This window comes from Ambystoma mexicanum, chromosome 10 (genome assembly GCF_040938575.1).
Source record: "Ambystoma mexicanum isolate Mex_15411 chromosome 10, UKY_AmexF1_1, whole genome shotgun sequence".
Taxonomy (NCBI): domain Eukaryota; kingdom Metazoa; phylum Chordata; class Amphibia; order Caudata; family Ambystomatidae; genus Ambystoma; species Ambystoma mexicanum.
In genome coordinates this window covers 20,455,143-20,474,626 of record NC_090932.1, presented here as the reverse complement: position 1 = coordinate 20,474,626, position 19,484 = coordinate 20,455,143, and the positions used below count along the sequence as shown (strand labels likewise).

Here is a 19,484-nt window from a genome sequence, read left to right as displayed (position 1 = left end):
GGTGGCTTGCCAATAAGGGGGAGTGAACAGTCCGCGCACAGACTGCTTCCTACGGGAAAGCATTCAGCAGCAGAGCAGAGTGGTGGCTTGTCAATAAGGGGGAGTGAATATTCCGCGCACAGACTGGCTCCTATGGGAAAGCATTGAGCGGCAGAGCAGAGTGGTGGCTTGTCAATAAGGGGGAGTGAACAGTCCACGCACAGACTGCTTCTTATGGGAAAGCATTCAGCGGCAGAGCAGAGTGGTGTCTTGTCAATAAGGGGGAGTGAACAGTCGGCACACAAACTGCTTCCTTGAGGAAAGCATTCAGCGGCAGAACAGAGTGGTGGCTTGCCAATAAGGGGGCGTGAACAGTCAGCGCACAGACTGCTTCCTATGGAAAGCATTCAGCGGCAGAGCAGAGTGGTGGCTTGTCAATAATGGGGAGTGAAGAGTCTGCGCACAGACTGCTTCCTATGGGAAAACATTCAGCGGCAGAGCAGAGTGGTGGCTTGTCAATAAGGGGGAGAGAAGAGTCCATGCACAGACTGCTTCTTATGGGAAAGCATTTACCAGCAGAACATAGTGGTGTCTTGTCAATAAAGGGGAGTGAACAGTCCACGCACAGACTACTACCTTGAGGAAAGCATTCAGCGGCAGAGCAGAGTGATGGCTTGTCAATGAGGGGGAGCAAACAGTCTGCGCACAGACTGCTTCCTTTGGGAAAGCATTCCGTGGCAGAGCAGGGTGGTGGCTTGTCAATAAGGGGAAGTCAATAGTCCGCGCACTGACTGCTTCCTTTGGGAAAGCATTCAGTGGCAGAACAGAGTGGTGGCTTGTCAATAAGGGGGAGCGAACAGTCCGCGCACTGACTGCTTCCTTTGGGAAAGCATTCAGAGGCAGAGCAGAGTGATGGCTTGTCAATAAGGGGGAGCGAACAGTCCACGCACACACTGCTTCCTTTGGGAAAGCATTCAGCGGCAGAGCAGAGTGGTGGCTTGTCAATAAGGGTGAGTGAACAGTCTGCGCACAGACTACTTCCTATAGGCAAGCATTCAGCGGCAGAGCAGAGTGGTGGCTTGTCAATAAGGGGGAGTGAACAGTCCGTGCACAGACTGCTTCCTTTGGGAAAGCATTCATCGGCAGAGCAGAGTGGTGTCTTGTCAATAAGGGGAGTGAACAGTCATCGCACAGACTGCTTCCTTTGGGAAAGCATTCAGCAGCAGAGAGAGTGGTGACTTGTCAATAAGGGGGAGTGAACAGTCTGCGCACAGACTGCTTCCTTTGGGATAGCATTCAGCTGCAGAGCAGAGTGGTGTCTTGTCAATAAGGGGGAGTGAACAGTCAGCGCACAGACTGCTTCCTTTTGGAAAGCATTCATCGGCAGAGCAGAGTGGTGTCTTGTCAATAAGGGGAGTGAACAGTCATCGCACAGACTGCTTCCTTTGAGAAAGCATTCATCAGCAGAGCAGAGTGGTGACTTGTCAATAAGGGGGAGTGAACAGTCTGCGCACAGACTGCTTCCTTTGGGAAAGCATTCAGCTGCAGAGCAGAGTGGTGTCTTGTCAATAAGGGTGAGTGAACAGTCCGCACACAGACTGCTTCCTTTGGGAAAGCATTCCGCGGCAGAGCAGAGTGGTGGCTTGTCAATAAGGGGGAGCAAACAGTCCGCGCACAGACTGCTTCCTTTGGGAAAGAATTCAGTGGCAGAGCAGAGTGGTGGCTATTCAATAAGGGGAGTGAACAGTCATCGCACAGACTGCTTCCTTTGGGAAAGCATTCAGCAGCAGAGAGAGTGGTGACTTGTCAATAAGTGGGAGTGAACAGTCTGCGCACAGACTGCTTCCTTTGGGAAAGCATTCAGCTGCAGAGCAGAGTGGTGTCTTGTCAATAAGGGGGAGTGAACAGTCAGCGCACAGACTGCTTCCTTTTGGAAAGCATTCATCGGCAGAGCAGAGTGGTGTCTTGTCAATAAGGGGAGTGAACAGTCATCGCACAGACTGCTTCCTTTGGGAAAGCATTCATCAGCAGAGCAGAGTGGTGACTTGTCAATAAGGGGGAGTGAACAGTCTGCACACAGACTGCTTCCTTTGGGAAAGCATTCAGCTGCAGAGCAGAGTGGTGTCTTGTCAATAAGGGTGAGTGAACAGTCCGCACACAGACTGCTTCCTTTGGGAAAGCATTCCGCGGCAGAGCAGAGTTGTGGCTTGTCAATAAGGGGGAGCAAACAGTCCGCGCACACACTGCTTCCTTTGGGAAAGAATTCAGTGGCAGAGCAGAGTGGTGGCATGTCAATAAGGGGGAGCGAACAGTCCGCGCAATGACTGCTTCCTTTGGGAAAGCATTCAGAGGCAGAGCAGAGTAGTGGCTTGTCAATAAGGGGCAGCGAACAGTCCATGCACAGACTGCTTCCTTTGGGTAAGCATTCAGCGGCAGAGCAGAGTGGTGGCTTGTCAATAAGGGGGAGTGACCAGTCCGCGCACAGGCTACTTCCTATAGGCAAGCATTCAGTGGCAGAGCAGAGTGGTGGCTTCTCAATAAGGGGGAGTGAACAGTCCGCGCACAGACTACTTCCTTTCGGAAAGCATTCATCGGCAGAGCAGAGTGGTGACTTGTCAATAAGGGGGAGTGAACAGTCAGCGCACAGAGTGCATCCTTTGGGAAAGCATTCAGCGGCAGAGCAGAGTGGTGACTTGTCAATAAGGGGGAGTGAACAGTCCACGCACAGACTACTTCCTTGAGGAAAGCTTTCAGCGGCAGAGCAGAGTGATGGCTTGTCAATGAGAGGCAGTGAACAGTCCACGCACAGACTGCTTCCTTGAGGAAAGCATTCAGCGGCAGAGCAGTGTGGTGGCTTGTCAATGAGGGGCAGTGAGCAGTCCACGCACAGACTGCTTCCTTGAGGAAAGCCTTCAGTGGCAGAGCAGAGTGGTGGCTTGCCAATAAGGGGGAGTGAACAGTCCGCGCACAGACTGCTTCCTACGGGAAAGCATTCAGCAGCAGAGCAGAGTGGTGGCTTGTCAATAAGGGGGAGTGAATATTCCGCGCACAGACTGGCTCCTATGGGAAAGCATTGAGCGGCAGAGCAGAGTGGTGGCTTGTCAATAAGGGGGAGTGAACAGTCCACGCACAGACTGCTTCTTATGGGAAAGCATTCAGCGGCAGAGCAGAGTGGTGTCTTGTCAATAAGGGGGAGTGAACAGTCGGCACACAAACTGCTTCCTTGAGGAAAGCATTCAGCGGCAGAACAGAGTGGTGGCTTGCCAATAAGGGGGCGTGAACAGTCAGCGCACAGACTGCTTCCTATGGAAAGCATTCAGCGGCAGAGCAGAGTGGTGGCTTGTCAATAATGGGGAGTGAAGAGTCTGCGCACAGACTGCTTCCTATGGGAAAACATTCAGCGGCAGAGCAGAGTGGTGGCTTGTCAATAAGGGGGAGAGAAGAGTCCATGCACAGACTGCTTCTTATGGGAAAGCATTTACCAGCAGAACATAGTGGTGTCTTGTCAATAAAGGGGAGTGAACAGTCCACGCACAGACTACTACCTTGAGGAAAGCATTCAGCGGCAGAGCAGAGTGGTGGCTTGTCAATGAGGGGCAATGAACAATCCACGCACAGACTGCTTCCTTGAGGAAAGCATACAGTGGCAGAGCAGAGTGATGGCTTGTCAATGAGGGGCAGTGAACAGTCCACACAGAGACAGATTCTTATGGGAAAGCATTCAGCGGCAGAGCAGAGTGGTGGCTTGTCAATGAGGGGCAGTGTACAGTCCACGCACAGACTGCTTACTTGAGGAAAGCATTCAGCGGCAGAGCAGAGTGATGGCTTGTCAATGAGGGGCAGTGAACAGTCCACACACAGACTGCTTCTTATGGGAAAGCATTTATCGGCAGAGCAGAGTGGTGTCTTGTCAATAAGGGGGAGTGAACAGTCATCGCACAGACTGCTTCCTTTGGGAAAGCATTCAGCTGCAGAGCAGAGTGGTGTCTTGTCAATAAGGGGGAGTGAACAGTCAGCACACAGACTGCTTCCTTTTGGAAAGCATTCAGCGGCAGAGCAGAGTGGTGGCTTGTCAATAAGGGGGAGGGAATGGTCCGCGCACAGACTACTTCCTTGAGGAAAGCATTCAGCGGCACAGCAGAGTGGTGGCTTGTCAATGAGGGGCAGTGAACAGTCCGCACACAGACTGCTTCCTTTGGGAAAGCATTCAGCGGCAGAGCAGAGTGGTGGCTTGTCAATAAGGGGGAGCAAATAGTCCGCGCACAGACTGCTTCCTTTGGGAAAGAATTCAGTGGCAGAGCAGAGTGGTGGCTTGTCAATAAGGGGGAGTGAACAGTCGGCGCACTGACTGCTTCCTTTGGGAAAGCATTCAGAGGCAGAGCAGAGAGGTGGCTTGTCAATAAGGGGCAGCGAACAGTCCGCGCACAGACTGCTTCCTTTGGGAAAGCATTCAGCGGCAGAGCAGAGTGGTGGCTTGTCAATAAGGGGGAGTGACCAGTCCACGCACAGACTATTTCCTATAGGCAAGCATTCAGTGGCAGAGCAGAGTGGTGGCTTGTCAATAAGGGGGAGTGAACAGTCTGTGCACAGACTACTTCCTTTGGGAAAGCATACATCGGCAGAGCAGAGTGGTGACTTGTCAATAAGGAGGAGCGAACAGTCAGCGCACAGACTGCATCCTTTGGGAAAGCATTCAGCGGCAGAGCAGAGTGGTGACTTGTCAATAAGGAGGAGTGAACAGTCCACACACAGACTACTTCCTTGAAGAAAGCGTTCAGCGGCAGAGCAGAGTGGTGACTTGTCAATGAGGGGCAGTGAACAGTCCATGCACAGACTGCTTCCTTGAGGAAAACATTCAGTGGCTTAGCAGAGTGGTGGCTTGTCAATGAGGGGCAGTGAACAGTCCACGCACAGACTGCTTCCTTGGTGAAAGCATTCAGCGGCAGAGTGGTGGCTTGTCAATGAGGGGCAGTGAACAGTCCACGCACAGACTGCTTCCTTGAGGAAAGCATTCAGTGGCAGAGCAGAGTGGTGGCTTGCCAATAAGGGGCAGTGAACAGTCCGCGCACAGACTGTTTCCTACGGGAAAGCATTCAGCAGCAGAGCAGAGTGGTGGCTTGTCAATAAGGGGGAGTGAATAGTCCGCACACAGACTGCTTCCTATGGGAAATCATTCAGCGGCAGAGCAGAGTGGTGGCTTGTCAATAAGGGGGAGTGACCAGTCCACCCACAGACTGCTTCTTATGGGAAAGCATTCAGCGGCAGAGCAGAGTGGTGTCTTGTTAATAAGGGGGAGTGAACAGTCGGCACACAGACTGCTTCCTTGAGGAAAGCATTCAGCGACAGAACAGAGTGGTGGCTTGTCAATAATGGGGAGTGAACAGTCCGCACACAGACTGCTTCCTATGGGAAAGCATTCAGCGGCAGAGCAGAGTCGTGGCTTGTCAATAAGGGGGAGTGAACAGTCCACGCACATACTGCTTCTTATGGGAAAGCATTTACCAGCAGAGCATAGTAGTGTCTTGTCAATAAAGGGGAGTGAACAGTCAGCGCACAGACTACTACCTTGAGGAAAGCATTCAGCGGCAGAGCAGAGTGGTGGCTTGTCAATGAGGCACAGTGAACAGTCCACGCACAGACTGCTTCCTTGAGGAAAGCATTCAGCGGCAGAGCAGAGTGATGGCTTGTCAATGAGGGGCAGTGAACAGTCCACACAGAGACTGCTTCTTATGGGAAAGCATTCAGCGTCAGAGCAGAGTGTTGGCTTGTCAATGAGGGGCAGTGTACAGTCCACGCACAGACTGCTTCCTTGAGGAAACCATTCAGCGGCAGAGCAGAGTGATGGCTTGTCAATGAGGGGCAGTGAACAGTCCACACACAGACTGCTTCTTATGGGAAAGCATTCATCGGCAGAGCAGAGCGGTGTCTTGTCAATAAGGGGGAGTGAACAGTCATCGCACAGACTGCTTCCCTTGGGAAAGCATTCAGCAGCAGAGCAGAGTGGTGACTTATCAATAAGGGGGAGTGAACAGTCTGCGCACAGACTGCTTCCTTTGGGAAAGCATTCAGCTGCAGAGCAGAGTGGTGTCTTGTCAATAATGGGGAGTGAACAGTCGGCGCACTGACTGCTTTCTTTGGGAAAGCATTCAGAGGCAGAGCAGAGTGGTGGCTTGTCAATAAGAGGCAGCGAACAGTCCGCGCACAGTTTGCTTCCTATGGGAAAGCATTCAGCGGCAGAGCAGAGTGGTGGCTTGTCAATAAGGGGGAGTGACCAGTCCGCGCACAGACTACTTCCTATAGGCAAGCATTCAGTGGCAGAGCAGAGTGGTGGCTTGTCAATAAGGGGGAGTGAACAGTCCGCGCACAGACTACTTCCTTTGGGAAAACATACATCGGCAGAGCAGAGTGGTGACTTGTCAATAAGGTGGAGTGAACAGTCCACGCACAGACTGCTTCCTTGAGGAAAGCGTTCAGCGGCAGAGAAGAGTGGTGTCTTGTCAATGAGGGGGAGTGAACAGTCGGCACACAGACTGCTTCCTTGAGGAAAGCATTCAGTGGCAGAACAGAGTGGAGGCTTGCCAATAAGGGGTAGTGAACAGTCAGCGCACAGACTGCTTCCTATGGAAAGCATTCAGCGGCAGAGCAGAGTGGTGGCTTGTCAATAATGGGGGGTGTACAGTCCGCGCACAGACTGCTTCCTATGGGAAAGCATTCAGCGGCAGAGCAGAGTGGTGGCTTGTCAATAAGGGGGAGTGAACAGTCCACGCACAGACTGCTTCTTATGGGAAAGCATTTATCAGCAGAGCATAGTGGTGTCTTGTCAATAAAGGGGAGTGAACAGTCCGTGCACAGACTACTACCTTGAGAAAAGCATTCAGCGGCAGAGCAGAGAGGTGGCTTGTCAATGAGGGGCAGTGAACAGTCCACGCACAGACTGCTTCCTTGAGGAAAGCATTCAGCGGCAGAGCAGAGTGGTGGCTTCCCAATAAGGGGGAGTGAACAGTCGGCACACAGACTGCTTCCTAGGGCAAAGCATTCAGTGGCAGAGGAAAGTGGTGTCTTGTCAATAAGGGGGAGTGAACAGTCCACTCACAGACTACTTCCTTGAGATAAGCATTCAGCAGCAGAGCAGAGTGGTGGCTTGTCAATGAGAGGCAGTGAACAGTCCACGCACAGACTGCTTCCATGAGGAAAGCATTCAGAGGCAGAGCAGAGTGGTGGCTTGTCCATGAGGGGCAGTGTACAGTCCACGCACAAACTGCTTCCTTGAGAAAAGCATTCAGCAGCAGAGCAGAGTGATGGCTTGTCAATGAGGGGCAGTGAACAGTCCACACACAGACTGCTTCTTATGGGAAAGCATTCAGCGGGAGAGCAGAGTGGTGGCTTGTCAATGAGGGGCAGTGTACAGTCCACGCACAGACTGCTTTCTTGAGGAAAGCATTCAGCGGCAGAGCAGAGTGATGGCTTGTCAATGAGGGGCAGTGAACAGTCCACACACAGACTGCTTATTATGGGAAAGCATTCAGCGGCAGAGCAGAGTGGTGGCTTGTCAATGAGGGGCAGTGTACAGTCCACGCACAGACTGCTTCCTTTAGGAAAGCATTCAGCGGCAGAGCAGAGTGATGGCTTGTCAATGAGGGGTAGTGAACAGTCCACACACAGACTGCTTCTTATGGGAAAGCATTCAGCGGCAGAGCAGAGTGCTGACCATGATGATTCTGCCTAATCCTAAAATGGCCAGCCAGCATTCTTAAACCCTTGGCTCACAGAATGCAACTTAAGCAGCCTACTAGCAACCACAGGAAACAGAAGATATCCTTCCCATGGAACTACTAAGGAGGGGAGAGGGAACACATGCGAAAGTGGGGGGTTCTAATGCAGTGCCCAATCAGGAATCCAGGATACAGGGGGGAAAGGATCGCCCAATCACATGCATTATTGTAACGTTTACATTGGTGGAAATACTAAGAACATTGGCAGACGGAAGCACTTAGTGAGGGGAGTTGGATCAACGCTCCAGCAAGTTGGTAGATTTTCAGAGAAGGAGAAGGATGATGTCGGGAGAGAGAGTGTAGGCGGAAGAAGGTGTTTGCTGATTGGGGACCTGGCAAGGATGGCAACTTGCTGAGACCCTGCACTGGGATACTGTACAGACAAGACCCCAATGGAAGTCAAATACCACCAGACAGCCTGTGTGGGGTCATATACCCAGATCTGGCAGAAGCCAAAGGTCACCAGTACCCGAGAAGGTGACAGCCATGCAACTGATGAAAGGTCACTTCTGCAAGGGAGCAGGGGCTCTGCCCAGGAGGCCTCCATCCATCTGGCTGGTGACTGGGCCTGACTTCAGCCTGAAAACATCTCAAGCTCTTGTGGAGAAATTCCTGCTGTACATATGTCTTGGGCACCCTCTATGCCAGGGGAGGTAGAGGTTCAGGCAGGTGGGCGGGTGCATCTGTGTATCAGGAGGGTAAACATTGATTGAAGGTGAAACTCTCAAGCTCGAGAAAGAAACTTGATGAGGTGCCTTAAATTCCCAGAGACTGTGATTGAACTGAAGGGGCCAACAGAGCGAGGCTGCAGTGGCCTTCCATGAATTATACGGGTCACAACTGCTAGCTCCTCTTAAAGTAGATCACACTTGTTTTGGTTGAACCCCAACCTGACATCGGAAGTTATAGGATCTCCTTCCTTTTTCTTAACGTACCTTCCACATAGGTTCTGCTGTTGTCCCTCCAAATCCTTGAACACCAGATGCGGGGAACGAGGCTAACCACCCAAAGAGAGTCCTTGAATGCTTTGCAAGGGAAGACTAAGTCAGGTCTCAAAACCTAGAAAAGCACTTTAACACTAGTGTTGTGTGTATTCCCCTCCTGTATACATTGTTTACAGTACAGGCTGGTTGGCTTTCCGTTTTTTTTGTTATTCACCTTTTTTCCTGAAGACACATGAAGAGGTTGAACCCATTACTCAAGTGCACTGAGTGCTCCGATGCTCCCCTACTGTGGCAATGGCCACCTTCTCTCTGGACTCTCCACCTTCAGACATATCATTTCCAACAGCTGTGATTCTAGCACTCACCTTCTGACTGGAACTCACCTGCCGCAGGTCATACAAGGTCACGCTAATGGAAACAAGGGTCATGATGAGGACGCAGACGGAAAGTTCGTAGTATCCCAGAGCGAGCCAGAGTGCCACAGCACAGGCTTGGAACAGATAGAAGGGATTTAAAACCTGAGAAGATAAATACAAGAACAATGTTATGGGACATTAATAAATGGTAGTGGAAATCCTTGCATTTGTACATTATGTCATTCCGTCCTGGACTTTTTTGGTAACCCACTGCTTCCAAACCCCGGCTCCCTCACCTGGGCAACCTCTTCCCCTCCAACCATTCGTTCTCCATCTCATCGAACTCTAAGACCATCTCTCCCACACTCCTTCTACTGGTGTCCTCCAACAATCTATTCTTGGCCCATCCTCTTCAGGCTCCACCCTTCCTCCCTGGACCAGCTCATTTCACATTTGGATTCCACTGCCATCTATTCATTGATAACACCAGGATGGTCTTCTCCTTTACCTCCTTTTAACCTGACACCGTCTGACTCAGCCTTTCGCCACTGGAGTGATCTACACTGCCTGATGCTTAAATTCCCCATATTTCTCCATGCCTCAATGCCAACCAGACCCTGCCACCTCCTATTCTCTTCCCCGGACATCCTTGCTCCTTCACCCAGTGCTCACAATCTTTGAATCCTCTGTGACAGCAACCTTGACTCCCACAGGTTATTACGGCTACACCTTCTCAACATTCTGAAAATCCACCACCATCCTACTACTCCCTCAGCCAAAATGCTCATGTCTACTCTGGAACTGAGCAAACGCAACCAATACTCTGCCTGCTCCTTTATGCTTTCTCTCCCATAAAAAAGCCCTTACCATTGTGACATGCACCCTTTACAAGCTGCCTTCAACCTTACCTACTGTAGGGCAACTCCCAGCGATCAGACCAAGAAAATAGAACCCGCTAGGGAAAAATGCTAGGTGCACCATCTTTCGAGAAAGACAAGAGCTTTATTTTATATACAAAAGAATAAGGCAACAGGGTATTATAAGGCCAGCCCTGATGCTAATGATTACATAGAGTCCATCCTCCAATTGGTTTCACTGTCTTCTTGTTCTTCTTCAGCACAAGTGAGTAACGTCCTCATCCATCATGGAATGCTGCAAAGTAATTGGTTAACATCAACTGGCACCACCCTATCTTTGACTTTAACCCTGTGACATGCACCTGGTTATCAATGTGAACTCAGTGGGCAACTTCCAGGTCAGCCTTGTTCTTGCGAACAAAGCAGCCCTTTTCGCATCCCAGATGCGTTTGCGCCCCCACCTAACCATCCCCACTGTATGGGCACAAAACATAGATCATGTCGTTCTCCGCTTTCCCCTTTATCAGTTCCCCTCCCCAAGAGTAAACTTAACGTCCCACTAATCAATCCAGTTCACAAAGGATTTAAAGCCTATTTCCCTGCACATCTGGTAGTTCAAATAGAGTGACCGTCATTCTTAGTGTCTTAAATCTTGGTTCGTGTTTTTGTTCCCACCCCCTGCGTCTCCTCCTGCACCTTCTCATTGCTTGCCCCCTTTACTAAAATGCTCACATTAAAGTCAGCCCACTTGTAGAATGCTACAAGACTAGACTCAAGCTGCACTTACTGGCCATGAAGGAGGCTCTCCCTCCTACCCCCCGCCTCCACTACACCCAGGAACTGACTGCGACCCCCCCCCCTTCTACCGTGACACAATATTCATGTGAATAGGGAGGGGAGTGTGGAGAGGGGAGCTGCCGCTATTTATAAGTTAACTGCATTACTGATCTCAGTGCACTGATGAATGAGGGTGCTGAAACCTCCACCAGGGAGCCAGGGTCTCCTGCCTGATTCACAGAAATCAGCATACATTTTTCAGAAAAAATAAATAACGTGGCATGATATTGTATAGTGTGCTGCTGGCGTGATGTGTGTGCTATGTGACTGTACTTGATAAATAAAGTCTGAATCGATCAATGAATCTTGCAATATCTTCTATGTTTATTGTGAAACATACACTTTGTGCACTCACTGTAGCACGATTTATGACGTCACCTTCCTTTGGGGAATATATTGATCACGTGCAATAACTAAGTTTAAGAAATGCTCGTTGCTGAGTTCAGTACCATGAAGGTTCAGAAGATAGCCCAGCGTGTCTTGCACCTGTTACTGACTGACTGTGTTATAAGCCAACTCACAGCTCAGAATCCTGGCAAGGCACAGTTACATGTGTGTCACTCTGAGATTGATAAACTTGAGTATATACACGTTGGTGATAAAAGCACCTACTATGCTACAAACATACCATTGCATCTGGCTGTGTGGCAAAAATTGAGAAACAAAGGTTGTGGACAAGTGCCAACTTTACAAAATGTGCCCAGCGTGTGTGATCCTGGGCAACTCATTTAATCTCATAAGGACTAACCTGTCAAAATTGCCAGGTCCTGACATTTCAAAATGTTCCGCCCCTTAAAGCAATATGTTTCTGGGTGCGTTCTTCCAAAATTCCACACTCATGATTTGAGTGGCTATAGTGTTGCTGCCTATATAATAATAATAATAATAATAATAATAATAATAATAATAATGATATGATATGATATATGATATGATATTTTATTTATATCGCGCTCATATACATTTGTTTCAGAGCACGACCAAGCAAAGGGGGGTGAACAAGGGAGAAACGAAAACAGCGATCTTACTAGGCCCAGTGACATTAAGAACGTGCAAGTGCATGGGAGAGGGGGGAGGGGAGACATGAATGGGAGGGGAGAGGTGGAAAGTGCAGAACAAAGGAGAGGAACAGAATAAATAATAAGTGCAAAAATAAATAAATAAATAAACAAATAACTAAATAAATAAATAAATAAATAAATAGGTAGTGCAGCCAGCAAGTGGCAAGTGGAAAATTAGTCAGATAGGGTATCTGAAAAGTGCAGAAGAAGAATGGGGGACTGTATGGGTACAGATACAGATCGCAGTGCAAGGGGAGGCCCGGAGGCACTGCAGGAGGAAAGCAAGGTGAGCCGGTACCTGTGCCAGAGGGTCAGAGGGTGACCAGGTGCACGGTGCCGAGAGAGAAAAACAGATCAGCAGGGGAGAAGGGGGGCAAAGGCAGAAGCGAAGAGGAAGGTCTTGAGGTGCTTCCGGAACCGGAGATGGTTCTCCTCAAGTTTCAGGGTGGCCACGAGGCTATTCCAAAGGGAGGCCTCAGTCGAAGACAGAGATCTGCGCCCAGCTCGTTTCTTTGAAAAACAATTGACCCTGAGGGAGTTAGAAGTAGAGGAGCAAAAGCTCAAGAGGGGAGGTATTTACAGAGGGATAGTTGAACGTATTTTGGACCCAGGCCTAAAAAGCCTTGTGAACAATGCAGAGGGTTTAAAATCTAATCGTTGCATCCACTGGGAGCCAATGAAGGAATTTCAGAGCTGGAGAGATACGATCCCAGGGCTTGAGGCCGAGGACAAGTCTCGCAGTCCTGTTCTGGAGTAGTTGTAAGGGGCAGAGAGTGGAGGCAGGTAGATTTAGAAAGAGGCTGTTACAGTAATCCAACCAAGAGAGAACCAGAGCTTGGGAGACATTGAGCTTCTGAGGGAAGGAGAGGAAAGGCAGAATCCCTCTAAGGAGGTGCAGTAAGAAGTTTGACTTTTTAGAGATGCAGAGATGTGGCGGAGAAGGAAAGATGACACAGAGATTCTTGGCCTCACAGGTAGGGGTAGGAGGAGGGCCAAGGAAGGCCGGCCAGAGAGTGAGGAGAAAGGATGGTGAAGGTGTACCAAAGAGGAGGATCTCAGTGTTGTTGGCATTAAGACAAAGATCGTTGGCGGCACACCAATTTTGAATGGCGATTAGGCAATCAGAGATGAAGGAAAGAGAGAAGGTATCTGAGGGAAGCCTGACAATGAGTTGGGTGTCATCAGCGTAGCACTGGAGGTTTGAGCAGAAAATTAAAATGCAGTAGGCGAGGGTTGCCAGGTTTTAGTTGAAAAGTCAGGGCGAGAGGTTAGACTCCTGGGGAACACCACAGGTAGAGAGGGAGATAGAGGATAGGAAGGACCCAAGTTGTACCTGGGAGGGTCGATCAGAAAGGAAAGAGGTCAGCCAGGCCAGAGCCTGATCAGTGATACCCAGGTTGTCACGGAGATGATTGAGCAGGATGGTATGGTTGACCATGTTGAAAGCAGAGGAGAGATCAAGTAGGATGAGGACAGAGGGAATATTAGAGTCAAGGTTGGAGAGCAGGTCCTCACGGTTGTTCAGGAGGCCAGTTCCCGTGCTCTGGCAGCTTGGAATCCAGATTGGTGGTCATGGAGAGAGCTAACAGAGTCAGAATGAAGGTTAAGCTGGGAGATGGCAAGCTTTTCCAGGAGCTTCCCCAAAAAGGGAGTAATGGAAATTGGGCAATAGTTATCTGGATAATGAGAGATCAGATGTGGGTTTCTTGAGCAGAGGATGCACAAGGGAATGCTTCAGAGGGGAGGGGAAAGATCCAGAGGCAAAAGAATGGTTACAGAATTCGGCAAGTACCGCAGCAAGGGTATCAATGTGGTCCTTAATGGTTTTAGAGGAACAAAGGATGGACCTGTTTTGATGAGGCTTTCATAGATAGGACTTGTCTAGCAACCTCATCCGGGGAGAAAAGAGGAAAGGAGGAGAAAGAGGGAGGGGGGTTGGCTGAGGGAAGGTCAGCAAGCCAGGACAGAGAGGGGAGAGCAGGGAGTGAGAAGGAGAGGGTGGTCAAGCTGTCCTGGGTTTTGGAATTAAAGTTCGAGGCAAGGGCATTGCAAAGAGCCTGGGAGGCAAGAGGAGGGGTGGAGACGGCAGCAGGGTTGGCCAGCTCCTTGCAGATTTTAAAGAGTTTGGCCGAGTTGTTAGATCCCACAGAGATGCAGGCTTGAATGTGGGCTCTCTTTTGTTATTATTATTATTATTATTATTATTATTATTATTATTATTATTATTATTATTATTATTATATAATAATTATAATACTAAAGACCACTGATATATTGCACACCACAGTTTGTTTCCTGGCACACTCATTGCAACAGTACTTGACAAGCCATGACCCCTTCTAATCTTCTATATTCGAGTATGTGAAACTTGCTGGTAACTTGTAATCTGTAACCCCTGTCTATGCTGTGGTGTGTGTCCATTGTGTGTTGCTTCCACTCTGTCTCCTACCCCATGCCGCTGCAGTAGTACATTCTGTGAGGCTGCAGATCTGAGTTGTTCTATGTACATTTGTCATACAGCTACTGCTCTGTTTCCTGCTTCTAGTGTACAGCCTCTATGCCTTCCGAGTGGCTTTTGTTATTGACATGTGTCCTGTATAGATGCAAGAACACAATTACCCTCATAATGGATAGCTAATGCTGCGCTTGAATAGCTATTTGGTTATTATTCTCATGGTCAAAGGCAGGGACGTCATTTAAGGGTAACCAGGGGTCACAACTGCGACCCTTGGGGGCCACAGTTGCAACCCCTGGAGACTCCCTTGCGACCCCAACTTATTTTTCTGTTTAATTGTACAACATTTTGCACAAAAAAGCAGGTGCTCCTGGTGTAGCGGGCCTGTCGGCCAGCGGGGGGACTGGTGGTTCCCCGGCCCAATCCTCATCCATCAGGGTGAAGGCTGGGCCGGGGAGGCACTCAGTAGGGGTTGGAGCTGACTGTGACATGTGGCACATATCACATGCCACGTTCAGCTCCAACCCATTCGCCCTCGGCTTCCTTGCAGCTCACATACAGGAACCAGGAAGAACTTCCTGGTTCCTGTTTGTGAGCAGCACAAAGGAGCTGCGGGGGCCTGCAAGGACGGACCAAAGCTGCAAGAAAAAGGTAAGAAGGCTTTTTTTGTAATACGATGTGTGTTTTGCATGTGTAAAATGTGTGTCAGATGTATGTATGTGAATGGTGGGTGACTAAGAAGTGGTGTGATGTGTGGTGTTTTTGAATGTTGTGGGTGGGTGGGTTTGTGCCTGTGTAGATAATGCAATGAGTGCATGTAAGAGAAGGTGTGAGTGACTGACTGGTGGGTGAATGAACATACATGTGGTAGTGTGTGTTTGAATGTTCTGGGTGGGGTTTGGGGTGTGCCTGTTTGGTGAATCCAGTGTGAGTGAGTGTGAGAGGAGATGTATGGGTGAGTGACCAGTGAGTGAAAGGGGATGCTTGTGTGTGTAAGGCCCTGGGAGACTGTGGATCACTGGAGCATTTTTGCCACATCCTTCATTGACTTTACATGATTTACTGGTATTTTTTGGGCAAGGGCAAGTTCATGTGTGCCATTCCCTGGCTAGACTGACATTTTGGTGCAGTCAGTCTAGCCATTGCTTACTGTGGCATGACATTTATTACTCTGCATCTTTGAAAAAGCAAGCATGATAAGTAGTGTTACATTGCTAGACTGATGTTTTGGCGTAGCGGCCTGTATAGTCTTCACTTTAGCATGACTGTTTATTAACTGAGCATCTATGATGATGCAAGGATAAGTGTTCTTATGGGTCTAGACTAGCCTACATTGGAACCAGTTTGGACAGGTTTTCCTATTGTGACATGTCACTTTTAATGGCCAAACCAGCAGGAGTATTTTCTTAAAAAGGAGTACTGGCATATATTGGCAGAGTCAGTTTTGTGCCCAGTGCCAGTAATGATACTATAAAAGAACATCTTAAAGCGAACATGAATATGGTGTTATATGGGATTACTAGCCTGTTTGGTGGACCCAGCATGGAAATGGCACAGCCAACATACAAATGTTTTTTATACTTGCATATATTGCAGGGACCGGCATGATAATGCATTGGGAAATGCGCTTGTGCACTTTTGGTGACTTGCATCTATTGTACTTTCTTCATGATTTACCCTACACCCTACAAAACCGATTGTTGGCCTTTTAACCACATTGTTTTCCCAAATTTTCCCAGAAAGTGTGCTGTGTAATGTACCAATTTAACCCATTATTCAAAACATTTACTCTGGGGAGGGAGAAGAATTCCCTCTATGCCCCCAACCCATTTTCGTTAGTTCGGCCTCCCTCACTTTGCTCAGTCACAATGACATAGTTGTGGCAACTATTTACACCCTCCAAATAAACAACTCACCACCCACCACTTGTGGCTGGTATATTTGTGGACTAGGCACAATTCTCTCTAGCCCCTTCTCTCTATGTTACATTAAAGATTTAAGCTTTGATTGAAAAACATATTTAGGAACTTTCTGTCGCATTGTGGAACCAACAACCTTATGGTGCCCACGCCCTCAGAATCTTTTGACTCACTGTACAGGAATTGATCCTCCCAGTACACTTTGAATAGTCCAGAGGCCTCGCCCTTTGCCTGCTCTTCCGCCTGCTTCCGCAGACCCACCAGAGTGGGACACTCTTTATGGGCTGTGTAGAAGTCAGTCTGATCTGGCCCCGAGCTGATTCAAACTCATCCAGCTTGGGCAGACCCTTCAGATCTGCTCCCATCTGCTTCTCCACCTCAGGTTCCTGCGCTGCGCCTGGCAACCCTGAAGTCATGGAGTTTCCTGCTACCAAAGTAGGGTTCTCTGTGACTACTAGCCCCTCTCCCGCGGGAGTAGGCAACTCAGTAGTCTGTGGAACGGGACTAGGGGCTAACGGCCATGCGGGTCCTTCCAAAACGCCCTCTGGAAACACTCTAGGCCCTAAGGCTCTGAGGGTGTTTAATCTGATGATCTCTTTGGCCATCGATCATTTAGCCGCTCTGACTATTTCAGGATCAGGAAGATCATTACCCAACAGACATGGGACAGGGATGGAGTCTTTCACCACTACACGGCGCAGGGTCGTTTCACCTCGCCAGCTGAACTATACTATTGCCAATGGGCACTTAATCTTACCATCAAATCCATGTACGCACAAATCAGGCCAAGCAATATTTTGGCCTGGCTGTACCCACTGCCGGGTGACAGTGGTGACCCTAGCCGCGGTGTCTCGGGACGCAGCAGTTTTGTGTCCATTGATGGACAGGTGCCCTAAATAGAGTTGAGTATTATTTGGAACTGGGGTCTCTTATGGAGATCCGGTACCATTCCCCCTCAGTGTAACCAATCCACATTTGGCCACTCCCTGGCCTAGTGGGAAATCCTCCTCTGAGAACCCACACTAATGATGGCCTCCTGCATGAGTCCAACATTCTCTATGGCTTGCTTGGTTAAACCCTTGCCAGCCGGATCCCCTTTCCTCTGGCCCAGCTCCTTACACATGAAACAACCTTTGGGTGGTGAGAACGCAGGTGTTCCACTGGTAGGGGTGCCTGCACTCTTCTTTTCGGTGTGCACGGCTGAACTAGAGTTTGGGGGCTTCCCTTTGTTGTTTTGGGGACCTGACTTTGAAGAGGATTAGGTTGGACCTTTGTCCTTCCCATCCTTGTTTACTTGTTTGTCCGCTGATTTCTCGTCTGGTTTGGGTGTGCTCGCCTGAGCCTTTTTCTGGACTCAAGTACTCACAAACCTGTCGGCAGCCTTTCCAAGCTCCCTACTGTCTGTGATAGTCTTGTCCACAAGATGCTGGTGTAGGTCATCCTCACAATTTTTCAACCCATGCTCACAGGCAAAAAATTGTACATCCCTTTAAATGTGTCAACTTTGTTGCCAGTCACCCACCCACTCAGATATTTCAACGACAAGTGTGTGAATGCTTCAAATGACTGCCCACTTTTCTTTCCAAGCTCTCGGAAGCTCCTGAGATACTGTTCTGGGGTTTTTCAGAACTTCCTGAGTATGGCTGCCTTCATGATCTCATAAATAGGCCTTTCCTCAGGAGTTAACTGAAGAATTGCATCAGTCCCTAGTGTCGGTAAGCGACTCATCAGGGCTGCACCCCACAGTACCTCATATACCTTCTGCAGCTGGAATGCCAGCTCGAGCGCTTCAAACCAATCAAAGATATCCTTCCCCACTTCATAAGCCTGTACTAAATCTTTGGGGATGTGCTGTCAGGGCTTATCCCGGGAACTCTGGTTTGAGCCGCTACTGCTGTTCTCACTAGAGACGGACCTGTTGACCTTTTTCTGCTCTTCAAGCGCCAGCTTGCACAGCTCTTTGGTGACCTTGTCCTGCTGTTTCTGTTCCTCTAATGCTAGTCTCCTCGAGCAGGAGCTTTCTAGCCGCTACAATCATTTAAAGCCAGAACAATTACTGGGCCACTTAGAGTCTGTGTCGCACTAGCCCCTGTCCTCACTAACACTCTTCAGTGTAGAGAAACCACACTTGCCATCCGGCGGGATGATTAGTGAGAGACACTGCTCATGCAGTCATCCTCGTCATTTTCCCCCTACGGAAGGTCGTGTCCGTTCGGGTACATGGGGTCTAGCCTGTCCCCTGGGGTCTTCTCCCCAACCGATCTCGCTTCTAGCCAAGCTTGGAGGCTGGTCAGAAACTCAGGTTTATTAACCTTAGTTCTGTGGGGAAGTCCCCTATCTTGACTTAAGACACACAGGACATCCTTGGTCATGCCTTTTATAGTCTCCATGACTATTTCTATTACCTAGCAGTGACTAAACGTTGCCTGCAACAGTGTTTTTATCGCTGGATGACTAAGCTGTGCGCAAGGCTCCAGCTGATATGTCTGCTTGCAACCAATGTGACGAATCAACTTCCGGGGCACCACTGGTCGAGGGATGAATATCAGTTTCTAAACCATCAATCAACCCCACCCACTCACAGGAGGATAGCTCAGCGGCAACGTGCTTGCCTTGGAAGCAAGATGACACGAAGGAACACAGGTTCGATCCCCGGGTCCGCGCTTTGAAACTTCTGGGTATTAAGCACGTTACAAATACCCTATCATATCATACCATATCACATCATACCCCTCTAGTACACTAGAAGGGAACCGAACATATACAAGTGAATTATAAGACCTTCTTGTCCAAGTTTCGTAACGTGGACGGAAAGGCAGGCTTATCTCCACAAGGTCGGGGATCATAGGGTTTGTTGCAACACAGCAAAAATACAATTAGTACCCAGAGATAAAAGGGACTGTCCAGTCAAGGTTGTATAAAAATATCTACTTTATTATTACTACAACTCACAGTTCTAGCACACTACAAAATACACCCCACCTCCACATACTCCATACTCCATTCTCCACATACTTGTCAGTTCACATCTCTCCGTATGATAGCCTTACTGCAGTCCAACACTCTCTTACATACACAGCAATTTGGAATTAACCACACACTATACATTGCCTACTCGAACTGCATACTGTGCACTGGCCTACCTGACCATATTGAACTGCATATTTTGTACTGGCCTACCTGCCTATATTGAACTGCACATTTTGTACTGGCCTACCTGCCTATATTGAACTACATATTTTGTACTGGCCTACCTGCCCATATTGAACTGCATATTTTGCACTGGCAAACCTGACCACCCTGA

The 19,484-nt window shown here is 49.1% G+C and overlaps 1 protein-coding gene across 3 annotated transcripts in view; it reads right to left on the bottom strand.

The window, feature by feature from the left end:
• Positions 1-19,484, bottom strand: part of LOC138491108 (probable cation-transporting ATPase 13A4) — a 1,567,030-nt gene that overhangs the window by 1,100,448 nt on the left and 447,098 nt on the right. For all 3 annotated transcript variants that reach the window (XM_069617430.1, XM_069617431.1, XM_069617432.1), the window contains exon 7: positions 9,079-9,213. In XM_069617430.1, the coding sequence (XP_069473531.1) occupies positions 9,079-9,213 (135 nt within the window). The remainder of the gene's footprint in view (positions 1-9,078; positions 9,214-19,484) is intronic.